Raw genomic sequence first — 26,578 nt, 5'->3', positions numbered from 1 at the left:
CGCCCGGCTAGTTTTTTTTTGTATTTTTCAGTAGAGACGGGGTTTCACCGGGTTAGCCAGGATGGTCTCGATCTCCTGACCTTGTGATCTGCCCGTCTCGGCCTCCCAAAGTGCTGGGATTACAGGCTGGAGCCACCCCGCCCGGCCAGTCAAGTTTAATTTTAACAGCATAAAGTATTGCCCACTACTCCTCTTTGTAATTTCCAGAAGTAAAACCCAACTCGAATTAACTTTAAAAAATTGTTATTGAGGTAAAATTCACACAACATAAATCTTTTAAAGTTTACAATTCAGAGGCAGTTAATACAACCACAATGTGTACAGCCCTCACATCTAATTCCAAAACACTTTCATCATCCCCAAAGGAGACCCCTTCCCCTCATTAAGCAGTCAAAATGAACTTTTTCCACAATGGCATTCTGTGTGATACATCATGCTTTCTCCACAGTGTCAGTTTATTCACTTTCAACAGCATCTTTGCATTTTAAAGGTAAGGGAAAACCCAAAGGACCATGAGAACTAACACTCACAAATGTGCTTTCCTGTCTACCACGTGACTGTATACACATCTGGTGAGACAGTTATCTCAGGCAAAATGTAATGTGTGTCTTCCCTGGGAGGAGAAACAGGAGCTGATTCTAATGGAATGTTTACTATGTGACAGATACTGAGTCAGAAACAGCACAGCAGCCAAGACTGGGTGCTCTGCAGCCACACTGCCCAAGTTTCAGTTCCGATTCAGTGTGAACTCCGTGTTCTTTGGCAAGTCATCATCATCTCTCTGCCTCCTTTGTCTTCACATGTATTGTGATGGCAACACCACCACTTGCCTCATGGAGATGCTATGAAGGTTAAGTAAGTTCAAGTGCTTAGAACAATGTCTAGTGCATAATAAGAGCTCAATCACTGCTGCCTTATTTGACGTTCACTACGACTCTGAGGGAGGTTCTATTTGTGCCCCCATTTCATTACTGAGGAACCTAAATTTTACAGCATCTAAGAGACTTACCCCAAAGCCCCAGAGAATGAGTGGGATAGCTGGGATTTGAACCCAATTCTGAGTTCTGCTGGCTTAGCAACCATTCTGTAAAATGTACCATGGAACAAAACCTTTCTGATCACATTTACCAAACTCATGTTAAGCAAAATCATGCTCACACATGAAAATGTAAAAAAAAAAAACCAAAAAAAAAAAACAACCAAAAACAAACAAACAAAAAAACACATGAAACTGTCACCAAAATGGCACTAACCCAACTGTGCTAGTTTTATTTCCTGCTGGCTTCTCAGTTCTCTAAGCCTTGAGGATCCATGCTCCTTAGACCATTATTACCTCCTCCCCTATATGCAGTTAAGTTCCTGGCTCTTCTGATCTTTCCCATTCTTACTGGACACCATCCCCTGACTTCAGGCTCTCACCGTTCTCATTCACAGAGACTAAGATCTTCTGCTATTTGTACTTTCTGATTTCAGGCTCTTTATTCTCTGATACACACTGCTGCCAGAATAATCTTCAAAAGATTGACTGCAACTTTCAACTTTAATTCAATAATACAAATACTTCTTGAGCACCTAGGTGCAAGGCACCATGATGGAGATAATATGAGTAAGACAGTCCTTGCCTTCAGGAGCTCAATCCAAAAAGGGAGTCATAAGACAAAGCAGAGCCAGAGAAGGGCCCTAAGAGAGCCACGATGTTCTACGGGGGTGTTCAAAGGAGTTATATCCTCTTCAGATTAGAGAAAGATTAATGAAGGAAATTAAGTTTAAAAACAGAGCATTTCCACATGGAGTAACAGAAGGGCAGGCATTCTGGGCAGAACACTGCAGGAAAACGGCAGACAGGAAGTCTGAGTGTTTGGCAAGGGCCAGAAGTGCAGAAAGAAAAGCAGCAGGGAAGGGGCTTGGAAAAGCTGATTTGGACCACAGTATAAAAGGTCTTGACTCTCAGGCAAGGGGGTTAGTACTGAGTGTGACTAATGAATCTCCATGGCTCTGCTCTCCTGTGTGCTTTGTTCAGGGCTGGTTCTCACTGTCTCCCCATCACTCAAGGCCTAGTCCAATTCTCAGCTTCTTCCTAAAGTGTGTCTTGACCACCCCAGTGTAAAATAAGATCCCCTTCTATTAACAACGACCACCTCTACAATTTATTTGGCAATTAATCACGTAGTGCTTCTAACATCTGTTACCAGTCTTAAATGATTTTTCCTTTTTCTTATTATTTACGATGCATATTTATGTTTTGACTCCCCAGTGAAGTATTCACTGAACTCTAGAGTGGGGGAGGAGTGTTCCTCAAATCTGGAAGATCCCCAGAAAACACGCAGCTTAAAAACAGACTTTGTCAGGTGACTCTGAAGACCAGCTGGGTATGCAATCCACTACACCCATGGAATCAGGCACAGGGCCTTGCTATACTACAAAAACTTTGCTATTTTTACAGATACCTGTGATTTTTACTTTATGTCTCAACAGGAAACAGATGCATCAATGTGCACGGCCACTAAGAGTACATGAGTGTCCCTGCTTTTCAACAACCTCACTTCTACTTAAAACCGATAAACTTTTTTGTAAATATAATGGGTGTGAAGTAATATGTGCATTTTAATTTGCATTTCCCTATTTGTTAGTGAGGCTGCAAAACTTTCCAGACTTTTCAGATTTCCTCAGATAAAACTGCCTGTTCTCATCTTTCACCCATTTTTCTATTAAACTAGTTGTGTCTATTACAGATTTATACAAGTTCTTCATGCATTCTAGATACTAATTCTGTTATGCTATAAATATCTTCTCTCAGTCTGTCACTTTTTTCTCGCTTTATGGTTCCCTATGAAACACAGACTTTTTAAGTCTTAATACAGAAAAATATATTATCATTTACTCTTTGAGTTGTACTTTTTGTGCTATTTCTTATAAACCCTTCCCTACTCATATAGTTTTAAAGTTTTGTTTGTCCTGGCTTTAACTTATCTGGAAGTTATAATCTTATTGTATTTTGTTCCCATACGCCAGCTAAGCCCATTGGTCCCAAACCATTTACTGAATAATTCGTTAGTTCCCCATGGATACCACATAGTTCTGCCTCCATTACACTGACATCTCTATTTTGCATCAAGACCACCAGGTCTTAATTACTCTAACTTTGTAAGTCTTAGTTCATTTGGACAAAGCCTACCTTCCTTGTTTCTTACTTAATTTTCTTGCTATTCTTGGATCTTTATTCTACCACACAGATCAGTCTGCTGGCTCCACAAAAAACCCTGTTAAAACTGTGACTGAAATGATGTAGTAATGAGAGAGTAAGGGTGTCTTTATAATGTAGAGTACTTTTTCCATCAACATTGACACACCATCTCTCCATTTATCTATGCCTTTTTTTAAGATCTTTTAATATTTTATGTCTTTTTTTTTTTTTAAATAAAGAATTTGCATATATATTTTTTGAGACGGAGTTTCACTCTTGTTGCCCAGGCTGGAGTGCAATGGCATGATCTCAGCTCACTGCAACCTCCGCCTCCCAGGTTCAAGCGATTCTCCTGCCTCAGCCTCCCTAGTAGCTGGGATTGTAACAGGCATGCGTCACCACGCCCAGCTAATTTTGTATTTTTAGTAGAGATGGGGTTTCTCCATGTTGGTCAGGCTGGTCTCGAATTCCTGACCTCAGGTGATCTGCCCACCTTGGCCTCCCAAAGTGCTGGGATTACAGGTGTGAGCCACCGCGCCTGGCCGAATTAGCGTATCATTTGTTGTACTTACTGCTAAGAATCTTATAGCTTCTGTAGCCACTGTGAATGGCTTTTTTTTTTTTTTTTTTTTAAGAGACAGGGTCTCACTATGTCATTCAGGCAGGACTCCAACTCCTGGGCCTAAGTGATCTTCCTGCCTCAGTCTCCTGAGTAGTTGCAACTACAAGGTCATCCCACTGCATCTGGCTCAGTAATTTTATTTCATTTTATTTTATTTATTTTATTTTTTTGAGATGGAGTCTCGCTCTGTCAGTCAGGCAGGAATGCACTGGTGTGATCTTGGCTCACAGCAAGCTCTGCCTCCCAGGTTCACGCCATTCTCCTGCCTCAGCCTCCCAGGTAGCTGGGACTACAGGTGCCCGCCACCACACCTGACTAATTTTTTGTATTTTTAGTAGAGATGGAGTTTCACTGTGTTAGCCAGGATGGTCTCAAAATCTCCTGACCTCGTGATTGGCCCGCCTTGGCCTCCCAAAGTGCTGGGATTACAGACGTTAGCCACCGCGCCCGGCCTGGCTTGGTATTTTCAATAAATTACATTTTCTACTTTGTTGGTGGTGGTCCACAGGAACACTACCGATTTTTAAAAAATCTTTAAACAGTAAAATTTTTCTATATTTTCATTTGTTCCAGTAATTAAGTCTCTACATTTTTAATGTGGTTAAATGCATCACCTACAAACAAATCAGTTTTGCCTCTTCTTTCTATTTCTGTGTCATATATATTTGTGTGTGTATTTGTGTGTGTGTATACATATATATTATAGTTCGACAAACTCACGCTCTGTTGCCCAGACTGGAGTGCAGAGGTATGATCACAGCTCACTGACACTTGAACCCCTGGCCTCAAGCAGTCCTCCCACCTCAGCCTTCCAAGTAGTGGGGCTACAGGCACACGCCACCATGGCCGGCTAATATTTTTATTTTTGTAGAAATGGGGTCTTTCTATGTTACCCAGGTTGGTCTTGAAATTTTGGCCTCAAGTGATCCTCCCTCTTTGGCCTCCCAAAGCACTGAGATTACAGGAGTGAGTCACTTCACCTGGCCATATATTTATATACTTTTACATAAACACACATATATAGGGTCTTTGTCCAATTGTGTCATATAGAAATCTGAGTAAAAAGTCTATAATAATATTAGTGATGACAGGAGGCAACCTTATTTTGCTCTTTGTTTGCAGTGAAGGACTGACAGTGTCACCATTAATTGTGATGCACAGGGGCTACATGTGTGGCTCACGCCTAAAGTCCCAGAACTTTGGGAGGCTGAGGAAAGAGTAATCGCTTGAATCCAGGAGTTAGAGACCACCCTGGGTAACATGGTGAAACACCATCTCAAAAAAAAAAAAAAGAAAAAAAAAGAAAAAAAGAAAACAAAAATTATCCAAGCGTGATGGCGTGCACCCGTAGTCCCAACTACTTAGGAGGCTGAAGCGGGAGGATCACAGGAGCCCAGGAGGTCGAGGCTGCAGTGAGCCATGATTGCACCACTGCACTCCAGACACAGTGAGACTCTCTCTCTCTCAAAAAAAAAAAAAAATATATATATATATATACACACACACATACACACACACACACACACACATAAAAATATATATGACAATATAGTTTTGGAAGTTATCATTTTTCACATTAAGGAGATGTCCTGTCATTCCTAGTCTCCTATAAGCCATCATTACAAAGAACACTGCATTTCGCCCACTGAATTTTATGCAGCTATGGAAACAAATGCACTTGTTTCTCAGTGAATTATATTATTTCTCAGTGAATGGCAAACTACATTTTCAAAGACGGCCGAAATAGTGTCTCCCACCTCACATAGTCTTTAATGTGACCTTGTCACTCTCCATCAAAAGATGGGGTCTTCCAGAGCCCAAGGAGGGAGAATTGCTTGAAGCCGGGAGGTGGAGGTTGCAGTGAGCCGAGATCCTGCCACCGCACGCCAACCTGGGCGACAGAGTGAGACACTGTCTCAAAATAAATAAATAAATAAAGATGGGATCTATAACTGGGTGCAGTGGCTCATGCCTATAATCCCAACACTTTGGGAGGTTGAGACAGGAGGATCACTCGAACCCAGAAATTCGAGGCCAGCCTGGGCAACAGAGACAGTCCTCATTTCTACAAAAAATAAAAATATTAGCTAGGCATGGTGTCATGCACCTGTAGTCCCAGCTACTCGGGAGGCTTAGGTGGGAGGACTGCTTGAGCCTGGGAGGTCGAGGCTGCAGTGAGCCGTGACTTTGCCGCTGCACTCAGCCTAAACGACATCAAAACCCTATCTAAAAAAAAAAAAAGCCTACTTTCCCTTTCCTTGAATGTGAACTGGACTTAGTGACTGCTTTGTAAACAATACAATACAGTAGAAGTGATGCTGTGTTAATTTTTTTTTTTTTTTTTTTTTTGGAGACAGAGTCTTGCTCTGTCACCAGGCTGGAGTGCAGTGGTGTGATCTTGGCTCACTGCAACTTCTGCCTCAACCTCCAGGTTCAAGTGATTCTCCTGCCTCAGACTCCTGAGTAGCTGGGGCTACAGGTGTGCGCCACCACACCCAGCAAATTTTTGTGCTTTTAGTAGAGACGAGGTTTCACCATGTTGGCCAGGATGGTCTCAGTCTCTTGACCTCATGATCCGCCTGCCTCGGCCTCTCAAAGTGCTGGGATTACAGGCATGAGCTGCTGCGCCTGGCCAATACTGTGTAACTTCTAAGGCTAGGTCAGAAACGGCCACAGAATGCAGCCAACCATCTTGCTGTGGGAAGCCCAAGCCAAATGCAGTGGCCAAGTAGAGGTATGCCAGGTTTCCATCCCAGCTGAGCCCAGCCTCAGAGTCACCATCACAGCCAGGTGGCAGACGTGTGAGTAAAGAAGATCACAGCTGTTTATGTCACACCCAGCCATTTGTGTCTTCCCAGCTGAGGCCCCAGAAATCACGGCACAAAGACACCCTTACTGCCCCATTCAAAATTCCTGAACCATGGAATCCATAAACAGAACAAAAAGGTGGTTTTATACCGTTTTGGATGGGTTTGAGATGGTATGTCATGCAATGGTAGAAAGCTGGAACACAAGACTAGAGTCTTTCATGGTAAACTATCTTTGCATTCCTGGGATAAATCCTACTTGGTCACCATGTAGTACTTTTCATACATTGCTGGGTTCAGTTTGTTAATATTTCACTTAAGACGTTTTATGTTTTGCTTAGTGAAGGGAGAGACTGGCCTACAAAAAATGTTTCCTTCTTACATTTTATTTACATGGTTTTGAGATCAAGGTTAAACTTAGCCTTTTAAAGAAAGTTGTGAAGCTTGCCTTCTTTTCCTCGTCTCTGAGAAATAGCTTCAAGATTTGTTAATTAAATATTGGGTATATTCACCTGTAAAACTGCCAGGGGGAGGTGCTGGTGCTGGGAAAGGGGTACTTAAACCAATGATACAGTTTTTTTTTTTTTTTTTCCTGAGACGGAGTCTTGCTCTGTTGCCCCAGCTGGAGTGCAGTGGCGCGATCTGAGCTCACTGCAACCTCTGCCTCCCGGGTTCAAGCAATTCTTCTGCCTCAGCCTCCCTAGTAGCTGAGACTACAGGCATGCGCCACCATACCCAGCTAATTTTTGTATTTTTTGGAGACGGGGTTTCACCATGTTGGCCTGGCTGGTCTCAAATTTCTGACCTTGTGATCTGCCCGCCATGGCTTCCCAAAGTGCTGGGATTACAGGCCTGAGCCACTGTGCCCAGCTTTTTTTAAGAACATAGAGACAGAATCTCACTAGGTTCAGGCTGGTCTCCAACTCCTGGCCTCAAGTGATCCTCTTGCCTCAGCCTCCCATAGTGCCGAGATTACAGGTGTCAGCCTGGCCAAAACCTTAGCTTTTTAATTTCAAATCATCCTCGGTTTTTAAAAGCAGAGTGTCTCACAGATTCTAATCTGAGATTACCCTCCCACAGTAATTGTTGACTAGATTAAACTACCTCTTAATTAATAGAGTGAGAGAGAAGAAGAGTCCTTGGGTAATCAAAAACCACAGTAAAAGCACACCAGGACCGACAATCTATACAGCTACTTACAAAGGTGGGCTAGATGGCAGTAGACTTGTGCCGACCGTGTCAGGGCCAGGCGGAAGGCTGCTCTGGGTGAGGTGATACGGAGCCAAGCTCGGTCCTGAAAGCTTGGCTCCTCACCCCACCTTCCTTGAGGATGACTATCAGCCCTAGACAGTCACCAAAATATTGCCAGAGCTGGGGAGATGAAGCCCCTGGTCCCTGTGCCACTTCTTTGGAAAAAACCAACTGACTATATGTCGGTTTTCTGGGTTTCCTTTTTTGGGGGGTGGGGGTGGACAGGGGAGTAGCAGAGGTGTTGTCCGAAGTATCATAAAGTTTTTGAAGACAAAGGAGACTGCGGGCTAAGTTAAAACACTGAAAGAATAGTGACTGATGGTCAAGAGTGAGAGGTGAGCATGGCTCTGCTGGTAGCAGTATGCTCAATATAATCTCTCAGGAGGACACAAGGCACTGGCTACCAAGGCCTTAAAAATGCACATACTACTTCAAATAAATATTTCTAGGAATGAATCTTAAGGAAATAACTGCCCCAAAATAAAACAAAGTCACTTATTAAGAAGTTTTTTTTGCAGCAGTAACCGCTCCCCACAAAATACCCCAGAAACTGAAAATAAATGTTCAAAACTAGAAGTTGGTTAATAACATTATGACGTCTTTTAAAATGTAACCATCAAAAATGACTCCACAGATACATGCTTTAAGCAAAAGATCAATATAGATAAGTTTTAAACAGTTATAAAATAAAAATAAAATAAAAAATTAGGTTATAGAACAGAATGAGGCCATTTCTGTTTAAAATATTTATTGATAAATGCCTAGAAACAGTCTGAAGAATATGGGTCAAACTGTTAATTAGTGGTCATCTCTTAGTGATGGAATTATTGACTTTTCGTTTTCTTTTTTGAGACGGAGTCTCACTCTGCTGCCAGGCTGTACAGTGCAGTGGCGCGATCTTGGCTCACTGCAACCTCCGCCTCCCGGGTTCAAGCGATTCTCCTGCCTCAGCCTCCCGAGTAGTTGGGACTACAGGCACGCGCCACCACGCCCAGCTAATTTTTGTATTTTTAGTAGAGACTGAGTTTCGCCATGTTGGCCAGGATGGTCTCAATCTCCCGACCTCATGATCTGCACGCCTCAGCCTCCCAAAGTGCTGGGATTACAGGTGTGAGCCACCACAGCCGGCCTGATTTTAATTTCCTACTGTATATTCTTCTGCGTTTTCAAGGGGGGAAAAAATTACTAAAAACACACCCCTTCCCTCTCCCCCTAACAACTACAAAGCCAAACTTAAGTGTATCATGATTTTTAACTGTAGTAGTAGGATTCTAAGTGAGTCAATCCACCAGATTCATATTTTTTTAAAACTGAGACAGGGTCTCACTGTTTCCCAGGCTGGAGTGCAGTGGTGTGACCATCAAAAGAATGAGGCACATCCCCCATATATCTCCCAACTTTCCTGAGCCCAGCACAAACACATTCCTCCATATTTCTTTCAAACTTCAGAAAAACATCACCTGGGAAATCTCCGATAAGGAATGCTAAATGTACAATGTTAACCAATTGTAATGCTGTAACCAAGAGAATTATCTTGTTCCCTGTAACTTTACATATCCTGTTTACATCAGGCTATAAAAAGCAAGCACTCGCATTGTTCAAGGCCCTCTTGTATGCTGTAGAATGGAGGGACCAAGTTCGAACTTGTAGTAAAGATCCTTGCCGCTTGGCTTTGACTCTGGACTCTGGTGGTCTTCTTTGGGGAACAAACGGTCTGGGTATAACAACCACAGCTCACTACAGCCTTGACCTCCTGGGTTCAAATGACTACAGGTGCGTGGCACTATACCTGGCTAATTTTTTTATTTTTATTTTTTAGTAGAGACAGGGACTCACGATGTTGCCCAGACTGGTCTCGAACTCCTGGGCTCAAGCAATCCTCCCTCCTTGGCCTCCAGAAGTGCTAGGATTATAGGCGTGACACTGTCCCCAGTCAGATTAATATTTTAAGGAGAAAAAGGCAGTACTGCAACTTTTTTATTTTTTAAGGTGCATTTTTAGGAATAAAGGGGCAACAGGTCTGCAACGTACTCTCAAATGGTTCATGTGGGGGAAAAAACTACACACATAAACACACACAAAAGGAGGGTTAAATAATGTGTTAAGATGTTAATATTTGGAGAATCTGGGTAAAGAATATATGGGAATGCTGTATACTCTTCTTGCAAATTCTTGAAGTTTGAAATTATTTTAAACCAAATGGTTTTAAAAAAAATTATGCATAGAATAACCCAAACTTTTTGAAAGTCAAGTGTTATACACAAAATAAATTTCTGTGTATCTGCATGTGTTTTTGTGAGAGGGAGAATAGTTCAGAATAACTAGAACAGGTTGGAAATTGAGAATTCCATTTAGTCCAGTTAGAATCTTAAAAAATCTAAGAAGTATTACATACATATATAATTGCAGACCACATTTTCAGCCCAGGTAAAGTGAGAGTTCATACAACTTTGTGGAAGGAGTGAGAAGAACCCTGCCACAAATGTGCTGCAGGGCCCTGCATCATCTCCACAACAAAACACCCAAGTTTCAAAAATCCACTTCATCAAAGATCAAGAATAACTCTGGTTAGAACTGTTACATCAGTGGAAAGCTAATGAACACGGAGGATAAAGTCCAGGAAGTGCTGTCTGCAGGGTTTGGGGCGGGCATTCGCATTGGGAAACCCTCTGTGGCACAGGTTCTCTTAGTGGCCAACTGTTTGGTGATCTGCATATTTTTAGCATAGAACCTTGAAATGATACAGTTGTGATGGTCATTACAGAATTCTCTTTTTGTGTGACAGAATTGTGACAGGCTCCCAGGACCTAAACCCAGAAGGAAGCAGGACCACATTTCTGCCCAGAGAAGGGGACGGAGCAGATTCCAGGACACCGATCAAACAGAAGCTTCCATCACAGTGCCCTTTGCTACCTTATGAGACAGTTCGCATCTCAACAGCTCTAGGATACAAAGCAAGCACATATATTTATAAGTTGGCCAAGGAATCCTACCGTGAATAAAGAATTTCTATGATAATAAAATCCCACTTTTTTTTTTTTTTTCCTATAAAAAGCAAACTTTGTCCCAAATGCAAGCCCTTACCACAGAGGTTCTGTGGGGGAAGCCTACCTCTAAAGGCCCTAGTTCTTGGTTCATCCCTACTCCATGACCTGGACAAGACCTGTGAGGGTGCCATTTTTAGTATCACTGTGCCTCAGTTTCTCCACCTGTGCATGTGGAGTGATACTGGCAGCCCTAATAGACTTACGGGGATGACTGCTGAGCTGATGTCTATAAAATGTTCTTAAGTGCAAGGACGAAAGAGCTATAAATACAAGGTCAAAGCAGCATTTAAAAACCTTTTTAAAGCTGCAACCACTTCTTTCTTTTCAAACAGAGAACCACAGGGAGGATCAAAGGCATGTCGCTGTTAACTGCTGCCCTCAAGGCCTCGCCCTCCACCTGGCAGAAACCCCAAAGGAAGGTCTACCATGATTTTTACCTTGACTAACAAAATCTCAAGACAAGTTGTACAATGGTTTCCTGAAACATTCTGAGTAAAGAAACGGGAAACCAACATAGCTTACCTAGCTTGTTACCTTCTATGAAGACTGGCACTAAAAGTAAAAGGCAGCCTTCGGGCGGTTGAAATGTAAACACGGAGGGAAAACATAGTTTCCCCTCGTCTCTCTCTGCCACAAAAGCCCGGCCACAGTGACTCCACTAGGTTGAAGCAGCCTGCATAATAAAACGCTTAACCTTGGCTAAGTTAACCTCCTCAGCCATTAAAAAAAAGCGGGTGGGGGGAGGGCTAGCAAAATCAAGCTTACGGGAAATAAGCCTAATCAAAGCCGAGCAGTAACAAAGGGCACCAGAAACATTTCTACTGTATCACATCCCACAGGCTGGCCAAGAGCCCGGAATTTTCATTACAACTTTCAAAGAGAGCGAGAGGAGGAGGAAAAAAGATTTCACAAAAGCATTATCAAGGCCCCAACCTAGGATGCCCTGCTGTACAACCAAAATTTGTAAGAGGTCAGCCTTTCAGAGAGTCAAAAACCCAGCATGTGGAAACTGGCAGGCCTTTTATATAGTGGGAGGGGTTCTTAAAACGACTACTGTTTCGCACTGAAGTCTCCGAGCTTCACAGATCATTAAACGTTTCTGAACCACAGAGAAAGGAGGGCAGAGTTAAGGAAATAAATCAAAAGTTCCTCTGGGACGCACAAATGCCTACTTGGAACAGGCTTTCAGCATGAATATCCTCCACATTAAACAGGGAGGACTTTTCAAAATAAAAGCAGAAAAGAGATTCATTTTGTTATAAGCAATGCACTTTTTCCTTTTGGTGTAAAGGTTATGTGTGCTATAAAAAATGACTCCTGTCGTGAGTGCTGCAGGGAGGTGGAGGCTGGGCTTGGGGCAGGGGTGGTGGTGGTCAAAGAAAACAAGTAGAAGTGAATACAACGCCAGAGAGTGCTGTGTTTGGGGGTCCCCAAACAAATCTAAATGTCCTGCAATGATTTGGGGGTAGGATGTGAGGTAGGAGAATGGTATCAGAAAGGAATTTCTTCTACATTTATTCCTTGCCATCCTTGCCCAAGAACTGAAATCATTTCCCCACAGCCAAAAAGAACTGTCTTCTTTGCGTGTGTGCAACACACACAGTTGCAGATCTGGAGAAAAGAGACTGTGCCGTTTTGAAGGCAGAGCCTCACACTTCTTAAGGAAGTACCAGTTGTCTCAAAACCAGCAGAGGGAGTACAGTGTTTGAGAAGAGGAATGGCCAACCGGATTCCTAAGGATTCATGTTTAACCCCGACAATGGTTGTAAAGCTGAGCTATCTACCACACCTTCTGCCCTTGCTCTCCTGTTATTCAGCAATAGTAAACAGAATGAAAAGCTATACTGCCTACTTTAGCTTGAATTAGCCTGTTCTAACAACCGCATGAGGCAGCAGAGAGAAAAGTAGAACTGTCCACACTTCTGCTGGGATACAGTTCCTGTGAGCAGCACTGTTTTGGGGAGAGGAACAGAAGCGGGGGAAGGCTCAGTGAAAGGCAGAAAGTCCAATTTGGACTGACAGCAAATACCAAAGCAATGATTTTACCTTAAAATCCAGGGTTCCTAGGCCAGTCTGTGAACAGTTCATTTCCAGAATTTTTGTTTATGAGGGGGCAGAAGAACTCTGTCATTCAAGCTTTGCTTTCAACAGCTGATTTGAAACAAAAGCAGCACACACATGAAAGCATATGTCTGCTAAATGGTTGCTATCTTAATCTTTAGCCACAGTTTATCAAAACATGTAGGAATGGGTTGAGAAATTAACTGATGCTAAGATTATCAGCATGGACAAGTTCCTGGGGAGGGCCTGGGGACATGATCAAAACTAATGGTCCCTCTGCCAGGAGCAAAGAGACTACTATTTCATGCATGATGATGCTGTGCTTTGGCACTGGAAATCCATGCTCAGGTACATTCTAAGTGTCGAAATCATGTAATTAATGGTTAGTCTGGGTATGCACTATTCAATCAGGCAATTTGTTTTATTTTGTTTTGTTTTACTAAATCCAAACATTAATGCTTTCTCATTGTGGGAAATGACAGCTGGGATGAAGACAAGTTCAACTCAACAGAACAAACACAACATATATGTGATTTTATGTCAGTCTAGGAACTGTGCACTGGTGCACACACAGCAGGCACTGAGTTAACACACATGCCTGCCTGCCTGCCTGCCTGCTGGGTGAAGGAGGGTTGGGCAGGGGAGGGGGGGCCACCCTGTCTGGGGGACACCAGCTGGGGCCATTGTTGCCACTTTCTTCTCTTTGTAGACATTAAGTTTCACAAAGGGCCAAATGATAAAGGTCCACAAGACCTCATCCAGAATGGCTGTTGCAGGAAGCAGAGGCCTGAGCAGCCTGTAGCCAGAAGCCGGGCCAGCGGGTATGCCAACTCCACAGGCCCACATGAAGAATGTCTGTAAGGAAGATGTTACGGCAATAATTCTCTAAGTCTCCCAGGGATGAGATCAGGACAATGTATGGAAAGTGAAGTGATGCAGATTTCAGCTTAATAAAAGGAAGGTGGCCCAAAAAATGGAACTGTTTAAAACCACAATGGCTCCATTTAATGGGTTAGATGTCCCCACTCTGCAGGAATGCTGTAGAAGATTCAGGTGGTGAGAAATACCTCAACAGACAAGAAAGCTACTTCAAGCACTTCCTTCGGCAAGGCATTTCAAACAAGTTTTAACATTGAAAACACCCATCCTTCAAAGAGCTTGAAGCCCCAAGTGTAAATCTTCCAGGATGCACAAGACTCCCCAAGCCCTCATCCTCCCATTACTACTTAACGTCCACACTACATTGTTCGGCACTTGGTTTCCCTCCAACATGCACCGTGGCAGCCAGTCAGACATCCCAGGGAGCATAACCACAGCTCCCTATTTTCTCCCCATGCTCAATAAGCTCAGTAAATGCTTGACGATTGACTAGTATTAGGAATAAACTAGGAGCATTTTACATTCACCCCATCTAGTTAAACATCCCAAATAACAGATTTCCAGAAAAATGTTGCAACAAATGTAAGTATTTATAGACATGCCCGGTAAGGTATGTAGCATTTGGAGAAATAATAACTAGACTAGAGTACTGTACAAAAGAAAATGGTACACTTTTGTATGAGTCTAAGATATACTGGACAAATGGGTATTCCTATTTGTAAACACGGACATCTTAATAAAAATACAGAATGACTACATAAAGAAGCATTACATCCTTTAACTCATCTGGTGGCCATAAAATGGACAGAGGCACACGGACTTTTCTCCTGAGTCACCTGATAGATTTATATGATCAAAAGAAATAAGGGCTTCAAATTTTCTTTTTTAAGAGATGGGGTCTTGCTAGGTTGCCCAGGCTGGACTCAAAGATATCCTCCTGCCTCAGCCTCCCAGGTAGTAGGGACTACAGTAGGAGCATCTACCATGCCTTGCTAGAACTTCAAGTTCTGAAGGGCAAATTCACACCAGAGGATAGAACAAATGCCAGTATTCTGGTTAATAGCCCCAGATGAGCCAGCTTCCCACCCATCCCCAGTAAGGTGGCAGACACATAAGGGAAGCCATCTTGGACCTTTCAGGTCAACCCATCTACTAGGTGATACTACAGAGTGAGCTTTAGACACATGGCATGGAAACAAATGGCCAGTTGAGTCCCGCCTAAATTCCTGATCTACAAAATTATTAAAACTATAATGTTTATAGTTTTAAGCCAGTAAATTAAATATACTAAAAGGTTTTGGTTTTTAGAAATTTATTTAAAAGTTTTAAGGTTTTTCTTTTTAGCCTCCCATTATCCAAAACATGTAGAGTTTGCCCCCAGTTCACAGGCTGGGCTTTACTTTGTGAAACTAGCCATGTATCCAGATTCATTGGGCCTGTTTCCTTTAGAACTTAATTATTCTTCCTATTGTTCCACAAATTACAGATTCTCTCCAAATGAAAACACTTCCCTCCACAACTTAAGGCCACAAACCTCTGACCTAATTCAATGTGTCTCATTAGCACATTTGCAAAACAGGGCACTTGTGGGAAGAAGAACCAAGTTCTGATCTTAGAAGCCCTGTGCCTAAGTCAATAATCATCAAGTCCCAAAGGTGCTGGATAGATGCTGCTCCAGCCCTGAAAATAATCAAACACACAAAAGTTACTATTAATATTTCTTGCCAAACAACAATCACAAAACCCCAACTCCTGTACATGGGAACAAAGCGACAATGGCAGCAGCTGCAAATACATAAGTGAAGCGTCGCTGAAGAAAGTCTCCAACTTAATATTGCTCCCAACAGCCTCAGTGGTGGTTCACTCATACAGCAAAGACACGGGATAAAAAATTCCACAGACTGTTTTCAAGATAATAAAATGGCATATGATGATGACTCACTAACAGACTAAAAGGAAAAAATATCCGTCAACAGTCATAAGAAGCTTACAAAGCTGCAGAGATCTGGCACCACTAAAGCTCCTCCACCTCCCCTGGCTCTCACCTCCAGTACACACACATACGTGGGACATGCAAAGTGTGTGTGTTCATGTGCACACCCTTTAGGGATTAATTTGAAGCTAAGGTGCAATTGGCTAATGGCTTACTCTACTGCTTAAGACAGTATTTTATTCTTGACTGGCTCAATAAACCTGCTGAGAAAAATAAACAATGGATTTCAATCTTATAAATAATCTAGAACACAGAACCGCTGTTCAAACATGAGAGCTGATTTACTGCGCACAATAAACAGAACAGGAAGGACCAGTGTGGCACAGTGAACCCTAAGTCCTAGTCCCATTGTCCTGGGACAGTAGAGTTCACAAGGGTTTTCTGTCTATTACACAAAGTTGAAGGCCTGGGATATCCAGGTTTCAAACTGGTCTTAAAAAAAGCATTTCAAAGCAGAACAGGTGGAGAAGTTTTGGTGGTGCCAGATCCCTGCAGCTCTGTAAGCTTCCTATGACTGTTGATGGATTTTTTTTTTTTTTCCTTTAGTCTGTTAGATTTTGCTCACACTGAAGAGCAAAAGATGAGGAAAATGTTTCTTTAAAAATAATGAAGAGTTTTCATGTCTTAGAACCAACAATTATCTACCTATGGTTACAATGTATTTCTAACCCATCATTTATACATGTGTGAACACACACACACATTTCATTTTAAGCAAATAATAGGGCCTGTTACAGGACTCTAAGGGTGCTATAATGAGGTATTAAAATGAGGTCCCTGCCCAGAAGGCTTTACATTCTATATAAATACATATACGCATTCATGCACACATGTTTACAGAATAAAAATGCATGGAAAAGAGGAATCAGAGTCAAGTACAAGACTAAAATAAAATAAATTTTAATTTTTTTTTTTTTGTTTGTTGTTGTTTTTGAGACAGAGTCTCGCTCTGTTGCCCAGGCTGGAGCATAGCAGCGTGATCTCGGCTCACTGCAGCCTTGACCTCCTGGGCTCAAGTGATCTTCCCACCTCAGTCTAATAAGTAGCTGTAACTACAGGCGTGCGCCACCATACCTGGCTAATTTTTTGTATTTTTTGTAGAGATGGGGTTTCACCATGTTACCTAGGCTAGACTTGAACTCCTGGGCTCAAGTGATCCTCCCATCTTGACCTCCCAAAGTGCTGGGATTACAGACATGAGCCACTGTACCTGGCCAATCTTAATTTTAAAAGGGTGGAACAAAACCCAACTCTGCTGAGATGAAATGGGCCCTTTGTGTAACAGCAACCAGTCAGGGGAGGAGCAGAGGCAGCCCCAGCAAGACCTTTAGAAATGAGGGAGCTTCAGCAGGGCACCATGGCTCACGCCTGTGATCCCAGCACTTTGGGAGGCTGAGGTGGGTGGATAACCTGAGGTCGGGAGTTCGAGACCAGCCTGGACAACATGGTGAAACCTCATCTCTACTAAAAATACAAAATTGGCCGGGCGTGGTAGAGCATGCCTGTAATCCCAGTCACTTGGGAGGAAGAGGGAGGAGAATCGCTTGAACCCGGGAGGTGGAGGTTGCAGTGAGCTGCGATTGTGCCATTGCACTGCAGCCTGGGCAACAAGAGTGAAACTCCCAACTCAAAAAAAAAGAAATGAGGGAACTCAGACACCTTTCAGAGAAGACCCCTGGCCCACCTGGCCCCTTCACTAGAGGCCATGAAGGTAAGCACCCTTATTCCTTCAGACATCCCATCCTAGACAGCACAGGCCTGGGGTTACCAAAAGCTCCCCCAAAATCCCAACTCTGTCAACTGGGATTGTTTAGACATTTCAAAAGTCAGCTGGGTGTAGTGGCTCACGCCTGTAATCCCAGCACTTTGGGAGGCCGAGGCAGGCGAATCACAGGTCAAGAGATCGAGACCATCCTGGCCAACATGGTGAAACCCCGTCTCTACTAAAACTCTAAAATACAAAACTTAGTTGGGCACGGTGGTGTGTGCCTGTAGTCCCAGCTACGTGGGAGGCTGAGGCAGGAGAATCGCTTGAACCCGGGAGGTGGAGGTTGCAGTGAGCTGAGATTATACCACTGCACTCCAGCCTGGGCGACAGAGGGAGACTCCGTCTCTACATACATGCATACATACATACATACATAAAATTTCAGTAGTCAAATCCTGGGGATTACGATGCCACAATTGAGAGGATTTAGAAGAAGGATTTAAGATACCTGAGCAGAACAAAGAATTATATTTCCAAAGTGGGGAAGGGAGGAAGAAACATGGGCCATTAATACTGAAACTTAATTGAAAAATTAAACATCTCAGAAAACTAAGCTTAATGGAATTCTGGTTTCCCAAAGGAAAAGTTTGTCCTGTTTGCTTTTCCTATTTACCTAACACAATTAATGGTTTTCAAATTACACATGACAGGAAAAAAAATTCTTACTGGGAGTGGGGGTACGCCTTTCCCATGTTGAACAGCTGGGACTGAGACTGAGGTTAATGTTTTGCTTTACTTTTCAAAACAATACTATTAATTTTTACTCTATTTTCCTAAGCATTACTCAAGGGTACAGTTTCAAATAAGATTAAAAACAAACTAGTTATTCAAGGATTATAATTTCAGATACATTTTGAAACTTAGTTTTAATGTCGGTTTCCTAACAGACTAGATAGATATATTTTTAAAATATCAGCAAGCTAGTTTTCAAAGTCAGAATAGATCTTACAAGGCTAAAAAAGAATCTATAATATAAAATACAAGCTCCAAGTGGATAAATCCACTGAGTATAACCACAGTAACCACAACTTGTAAGGCTTTCTAAAGACCAATTCAATTCTTCCATTTGTTTTACTAACTAATAAAATGGTAGAGACGATTTAGGCTTAAAAGTAATAAATGTCTCCATCTAAGTCATCCAGGTAACCAAGACACAGCCAAATCATAAGAAATACAGGTTAGCAAATACCAACAGCAAATAAATTACTGATCCCTGCAAGCAACATTTTGTTCAATAACACTTTAAAAGTACCAAACATACTTCTACATGAAGTAATACATTTCAAATAATTAAAGCATTCTCATGCCATTCCCACTAGTTTTCATATGTAGGATAATGCCAAGTTCAGGCTGTTTACACCGAGAACAGCAACTATCCAAGGCCCTTGGTTTAAAAAGTCACCTAATTTTTTAATACCTCCTTTTCTTTCCAACATCAGCACCAAAAGTCTCTTACATACATCACTTACACAAGGGAATATCAGCCAGTCTCTCACAGATTACCCTCACTAAAACTGGACCACTGCCCAGTCAAATATCCATATAGTTCAGACTATCACAATTAATAGATTCACGCCTCTGCTCCATTTTAATGGGAACGAACTCTCAGCACAAGAATAGCTATAGGATCACAGTACTTACTGCCAAAATGCAGTGCCTGTTTCTACTGGCAATCACTTCGGCCTCAAATGGAAAATTCCAACTGTTTATATCTATGTAAGCACAAATTATTAAGAAAAACAGTATGGCACATAAATGTCTTTCCTCTTTCCCATCTTGCCAGCCCCTCAAATAACTTACATTTCTTTTTCATATATAAGGAATGCAAGTAAAAGAAAGCAATGCCTGAAAACACTATGGTATTAAATCTTTAAGACTATGTAAACTTCATGTTAACAAGAGAAGGCCATCCTTCCACATAAAAAGGCTTATTAGAAACTGAAACAGAATCTGGCAAGGTCTAACTCAGACCGCATGCCACAAGGTAAAGAGAAGAACAAGAGTTTTTGTATAAAGTAAGAGAGGAGTTACAATCATGTTTCTAGGAAAAAATGGGAGTGGGAATTGAGAAGAAAACTATATTAAGAAGTCCTGGCTTGCAGTCGGGCATGGTGGCTCACGCCTGTAATCCCAGCACTTTGGGAGGCTGAGGTGGGCGGATCACGAGGTCAGGAGATCGAGACCATCCTGGTTAACACGGTGAAAACCTGTCTCTACTAAAAATACAAAAAATTAGCTGAGCATGGTGGCGGGCACCTGTAGTCCCAGTTACTCGGGAGGCTGAGGCAGGAGAATGGCGTGAACCCGGTAGGCGGAGGTTGCAGTGAGCTGAGATTGCACCACTGCACACTCCAGCCTGGGTGACAGAGCGAGACTCCGTCTCCAAAAAAAAAAAAAAAATCCTATTAATGACAATGGAAATAAGCCCAGATACTTTCCTATATGTTTTGAAATATTTTGTAATAATTAGAAAAACAAAATCAAGCCCTAATAGTGAAACTTTACAATGTTAACAGAATTAAGACAGTAGCATTTTAAGAACGATACACTACGTAGGCGCACAATTCTGCAAGACTGCATTACTGTAAATAGCGGTGCTTCCTGAACTTCACTGTACTTCGGAATCCTCCGGGGAGCCTGTTAAAATGCAGATTCTGGCTCAAGAGACAAGGACAGGGCCTGAGAATCTTCCATTTTAATAACGGTGATGAGAGTGCTGGCCTGAGGAGCACACTGTGAGCGGTGAGGATAGACAAGGTAGAAGAGGGACAAGGTTTAAAAACAGAGATCTTCTAATGTACTGGTATGTGGCCGTGACACATTTGCACATTCTCAGCAGCATCAACTGACTAAGGAAGTTCATACTCTGTTATGTAACATTAGATTAAGCATTAAAGAGGCTAGGAAAATTGTTTATCTAAGGTTATAATCTGAAGTTAAATAAAACTTGAGGCTGGAAGCTCATATTGAATGCTAGAATCATTTTTAACCTCTTAATATTAACAGAATCTTGATTACTCAGTCTTAAAGCCCTTTCTCAATAGAATTTATTCTCTGCTGCAGGAATATGGTCTATGCAAATGATATTTTGCCTGAAGAAAAAAGTACAGTTAATGGCCAGTAGTTATGTACATATTTAATAGAATTCATTCCCAGAAATGTGGCTGAGAAAGAAAGGTGGTTGATTTTCATGTTATTTATCAAATTAAAAATTGAAATCTCTAATACCTTTCATCCCATTACTTAAAGTTAAAAACGTCAAAACTGGCTGCCCTTTCACTGGGCCCTTGGTCCCATTCAAACAGTGACACATTTCCAACAGAGAAAATGAAGGCAAAAAGCAGGCTTCCATTTCCATTAACTTTCAATTTTTAACCCCCATCTCTGTCTTCCTACAAGACTAAATTATGAGAAGAGCCTCCTCTTTGGTCCCATCCTATACACACTTTGGGAGCACAGTTCTCACTTCTCTTCTTAAAAGCCTTAGATGGGTCCCATCCCCACACTCACCCATACACATTCTTTGGAGGGAGTTCAAGGTCCCCCAAAATCTACCCTGAAGCTATAATTTGGGCCTAAGTTCTACTGCATCCACTTATGCAACCTCCTTTCCAACCACGCTCATGTACTTTCTGGGCACGTTTTACAATTTCCTGTCTCCGTGCCTTTGTTCATAGTATTTCCTACGGCTGGAAAGTTGCTTTTCCTCCACCCTCCCAACCAGGACCTGTCAAAAATGAATCCTTCCTTCAAAGCCCAGTTCAAACACCACCCCTCCAATTAGTTTTCTAGGAGCCTCTGTGGTTACTTTGTAGGGCCCGAACCTCCCCCCACCAGGGCCCTTGGCACATTCTACCAAGTATGGCAAGCATGTAAATGTCATGCTGACTCCCTGCAGGGCGGGATGGCACCTTGCTTCTCTTTATAGATACCCTACCCATTGCAGTGCTCAGTGGCTACCCAGAACTTTAAAAGTTGAACTATATGCAAAATTTAGTTCTGATAATGGGAAGTGAATGAAAATGAGTTTCTGGTATAGTAAATATCAATGTACCACCAACTGGGATTACAAATGACACAAAACTTAATCTTTACTGGGCTAGGTGCTCAAAAATAAAAAGAAAGAGATGAGAAAGACAGCCAAAGCATGTCCCCTTTCACCTTCCATCTCCCTCCAGAGGCTAACACTTTGGGAACACCTCTTTACTACCAAGCTGGGGCAGATCAAATTGTCTTCTCACCAATCTTAGTTGCACTGGAGACAAGCAATGGCAGGTCACTGAGGAAGTGCTCCTGGACTCCGATCCAGCGCCAGCTGAATTTGTCTAAGTAATAGGAGACACAGCTGATTCAAGGGACAATCATCCAGGTGCCAGACACAAAAAGTCTTTGGTTCAAATAATAGACATGTCCTCAGAGAAGAGATATGTCACCATCGCTTGAATAATTATCTCACGATTTTGAAGAAAACTGCAATGCATAGACAAATCAAACAAAAAATTATTTTTGGATCATCCATGATTTTGTGCTATTCATAACATGGATTCACCTTTAGGTAATTAAGATTCTCTATCAGGCCTCCTATTTTTTCAGGTATTACCTTAACATCAAAGGTCACGTACCATCCATCCATCTACCCAACAATAAGTGGCAGGGCTCAAAGCAGAATCAAGAGGCCTAGTTATCCACTGTCCTCCCAAAAGTTCAGACACCAGACGCTCTGTGACTTACACAAATATACTAACACCTAAGACTCTGATGTGGTTTATGACACACGGTGGCTTGAGAGAGAAGAGGTATACAGTCAAGGTGAATCTAATATGCTCCACCCATATTCCTGTCTACATTTCACCTACTAATTATATACTTTACAAGCATATTGAGGGGGAGGAAAATGGTTATAGAGAAAGAGAGAATGGGGAAAAGAAGAATAAACTACAGGATATTTGCACAACCGTGATACTAAAAGACTTGACTTGTAGTTATTCTCTTGGGTACCCTGAGTTTAACATGTAATACCCATTCGACTAAGCCTCTATAAACAGTTGGGTTTTCCGCAATCACAGCCACTATTCCCACTTCAGTGGGTAGCAGTGTTCAGAGAAAAGCCAGATTTAGCTCCTGTGTAATAAACACCAGAAACCAAGAGCTAGGGAAGCTGTTTACGTCTATGCCCACCAGGAACCCTTCTCTGCTATAACCGCATGAATGAACTGGTACGAATGAGAGTCTCAACAAAGCTTCAAGACAGAGGTTGTTAACTAGGCGCTGCCCTCCCAAGTTTTTGGCAAGACAGATTAATGAAAAACAGGTAACTTCTTCTTATACAGGCTCAGTATATTTACAAGCAGAAAGTAATTCTATACTCTTAAAAGCATTTAGCTACCACCTTATGTAGTATTTAAGGCAGATAGGAAGAATAATCATTTCCAAATATTTTTATGCACTCTTTACAAACATCTCATTTAAACTCTCAAAATAATCAAAAGGATAGGAATTATCACCCCATTTTACAAACACAGGAATTAAAGGACAGAGGGGATGAATAAACTGCCTAAGGTCCCAGAGCAAGTATGTAGCAGAGGAGGCAAGAATCATCATTTTGCTCTCAGGCACTGCAACAAGTAATGATGTACAGGCATTTTATAAATACCGCAGCACCTACACAACTCTCATGCAAAGAAACACCGTTTTATAGAAAATAACTTCCCAATGTTGTCAAGATTTGACCTGAGCTTTCCAATGAACAGCTCAAGGGAGACTACACAGTTAAAAAGAGATCATCAAGTACTATAGTTACCAGTAAGGCCAAGAATAGAATACAGGTCTGCTGATCCTCGCACCAATGCCCAATCAGGCATGTTCTTTTGGATGCTGACACCCTTCTGAAGTTTCAAGTCACTTGAGAACAGCAAAGAAATGAGTTAATAATTCTGGTACACGGAAGAAAATGTAAGCCAGGCATGGTAGCACATACCTGTAATCCCAGCTATTCGGGGGAGGATCACTTGAGCCCAGGAGTTTGAGACCAGCCAGGGCAAGAGAGCTAGATCTTGTCTCATTTGAAAAAAAAAGAGAGAATGTGAAAAGTACCTAGATTAGAGAAATTTGCTATAAAAAGGGGCATGACCATAAGAATTCTACCCAGCAAGTTTTGAATCAACAACACTGGTACATGCAAATCTCATCTTCTGCAGCAAAAAGTAAAAATGACCTCTGCCCTCCCCTCCCTGTGGGCTGTGAATGATTAGCTTGGCTATGTTGATAACTAGAGAAAATAAGAAAATACAAGATGAGTGCCTCTCCCAGCTCATTATAATACCTACAGATTTACCCTACTACCAAACTCCTCCAGTGCAATGCGAAAGACAGCAAGGACACTATGAATATTTAGCAAATGTCAGGCAAAATAAATCCTCCATTGCTGCAAACAACTGTCTCATTAGTTCCAATGATGGTGACTGATGAAGACTTTGGAAATAGGAAGACTGCTGGGTGCCAGAGAAGGGAGAAGAGCTACAGGGTGGGAAACTGTGAAGGCCGAAGAGTGATGGGGAAAGGTCTCAGGAAAGAGGCTAGTGGAAAAGACAATCAGAAAACTAGCTCAAAAGGTTGGTGTACTAAGAACATCTCTGAAGGAGAAAAAAGGCTATTTATTTACTGAGTCACACATCATCAATAAGAAGGGACAATCAAGAGCAAAAGAAAGAGTAGAAGAGCTTACCTAGGTTAAAGGTTACTCACATCTGCTTCCACTACGGAGATAAAACACTATATAAAATTACCCAGCATTTCCAAATGCCAAATGGGGCAGATTTTAGATTTAATGCTTAATCCTGCAATTATAAGTTTATTTTTTGAAACAGAAAGATTAAATAATTGTGAAGAGATTTCTGTATCAAATTCTTCACAGTTTGCAACTTTTAGCGGAGCACAGACAGAACTTGAGAGGCTACAACCCAGCGATCAAGAGAAATCTACTCAGTGATCTCTTTTTCACTCAGCCTAACCAAACTTCCTACACTTGGGCAAAGGCATTTTAATTTTTAATCATATCAAACTTCAAGTCACTGAAATCCCCAGAAAACTTACAATATGTATCTCAATATTCCATATTAAATAACTCTAACCTGTTCTGGGAAGGGTAAGAAATAAGTTGATTATATAGATTGGCTTCATAATACATCTTAGTTTAATGCTTATAAACAGGTTTCTCTCTCTGTTTTTTACCATTCTCAATATGATCCATCCTAGCATATGAGATGCATAATACTTAAATTTAACTGTCATTGACTGATGCAAACCATCCATTTATATATACAAGACTATACTTGAAATCACAAAACCCTTCTTCCCCACGAGTTATCACTGTCCTTGAGGTGCTATACAGTAAGTGTCCAGAAAAACAGCTCATTTTTTTAAAAAGACAGAATTAAACAAGAAGTCAGTAAACAACACCCCATTAAAAAAAACTAAGCCAAAAAAACCCAAATTCCCCACACACTTTTATAGTAGATATTCTTCCATCCATCTCCCACCTAACTCCCTAAAAAAGCAGCTCAATGTCTAGGCAGATTAAACATGGATCACTCCTCCCAAAGTCCTGAAGAGTGTTTCTCGTTACTGAGTCCTCCCTTCACCCTCAGAGAGTGGACAGTGGCTGGTCCAACTCCATCCCATCTGCCCTATCCTGTGGCCTAGCCAGAGGGAAGACTCTCTTCATCTGCCTCTACACCACCAAGGAAGGACATGAGGAGGGAGGCAACTACAGGGAAATGAGAATGAACTTCCCAGCACTCTCTTCATATGATTTTACTCTGCATTTTCCTCAGCAAATCCTTCCACCTCACGTTTATGGAGCATATTTGTCAGTTCTGACCCCCAGCTTTGTGAAATACAAAGTAATTTTTGGTAAAGCTCCATTTAAGCAATTTACAAAATCCCCTTGTGTATCTGTCCAGTGAAAAGTGCAAACTTTTAGGGCTAGAATATTAAAGAGTTAAAACTCCTCTTCAAAACACACTTAAAAATGGAAAAAATCTCCACAGAACTCAAAGTATAATAAGCTACAAACCTCTAGTGTGGTTGATGACTTCTGCCAATTACCAAATTCAAACTAGTGATAAATGCTATTTCCTATTTCAGCCACTGTGTTTAAAATTAGATGTTAACTCTCCAACAATCCTTCCCCCACAACTAACCCTCTGTTTCCAAAGACCTTTCTGTTCTTAGAGTTACAACAGAAGTCTATGTTCTTCAGGCAGATAAGCATAATCTGTCACTTTACTATCTAAAACCATGAACTCAAATGAAAAAGTCAAGAGAGTAAAACGGAGAGAATCCTGGAGGCCAGCCCGAGTCTGAGCACAGCGCAGGGTTAAAGGAAACCATTTCATAAGATCAAATGTGGAGAGGCAGCAGGAGCAAAGAGGAAAAAATCAAGTTACATAAAGTCCAATTGTACTCACTGTTTCCTTATTGGGAAGCAGCTCCTTTCTAATTCTGAAGAAGTTCTTCCCGTACTGCCTGAGTCCCTTAACGAAGCGTTTCTGTGATAAAAAGAAACAAATGGGATGTAAAAACCAAAAACAAAACAGGATGTCAGCAAAGCAAAGATATCTACGATCAGCAAAATAACAACCACAAAAAAAGTCTCGGCTAGGGAATACTGACGAGGTTGGGAGAGCATGTCAGCAGCTCAGCTGGGACCCACTGGCCAGGGCAGGCCCCAACTATCTTCATCAGAACCCCAATCCCACCCACCAGGCAGGGCAGCGCGTTTAAGAGAAGGACGTCCTGCGTCTAAGGCTAAGAAGCAATCTGTCCCCTCTGCCACCAGGCACATTCTGGTGCACGAAGGTATAAATATGCTCCATGTTTTAATAAAACACAACTGCTTTCCCACCGGAGAACCAAGCTTCCCAGAAGTGTCGAGCAGAAAGGGGGAACAGAACCAAACCTGGTGA

At 41.9% G+C, this 26,578-nt stretch overlaps 1 protein-coding gene across 7 annotated transcripts in view; it reads right to left on the bottom strand.

The window, feature by feature from the left end:
* The window catches only part of RERE (arginine-glutamic acid dipeptide repeats), a 463,614-nt gene that overhangs the window by 44,278 nt on the left and 392,758 nt on the right, over window positions 1-26,578 (bottom strand). For all 7 annotated transcript variants that reach the window (XM_007980666.3, XM_007980665.3, XM_037985385.2 and 4 more), the window contains one exon: window positions 26,081-26,161. In XM_007980666.3, the coding sequence (XP_007978857.3) occupies window positions 26,081-26,161 (81 nt within the window). The remainder of the gene's footprint in view (window positions 1-26,080; window positions 26,162-26,578) is intronic.

The sequence above is a fragment of the Chlorocebus sabaeus genome, chromosome 20, assembly GCF_047675955.1.
Source record: "Chlorocebus sabaeus isolate Y175 chromosome 20, mChlSab1.0.hap1, whole genome shotgun sequence".
NCBI classification, from domain to species: Eukaryota; Metazoa; Chordata; class Mammalia; order Primates; family Cercopithecidae; genus Chlorocebus; species Chlorocebus sabaeus.
The sequence above is the reverse complement of the archived record's forward strand: the minus strand, read 5'-3'. Positions and strand labels throughout refer to the sequence as shown.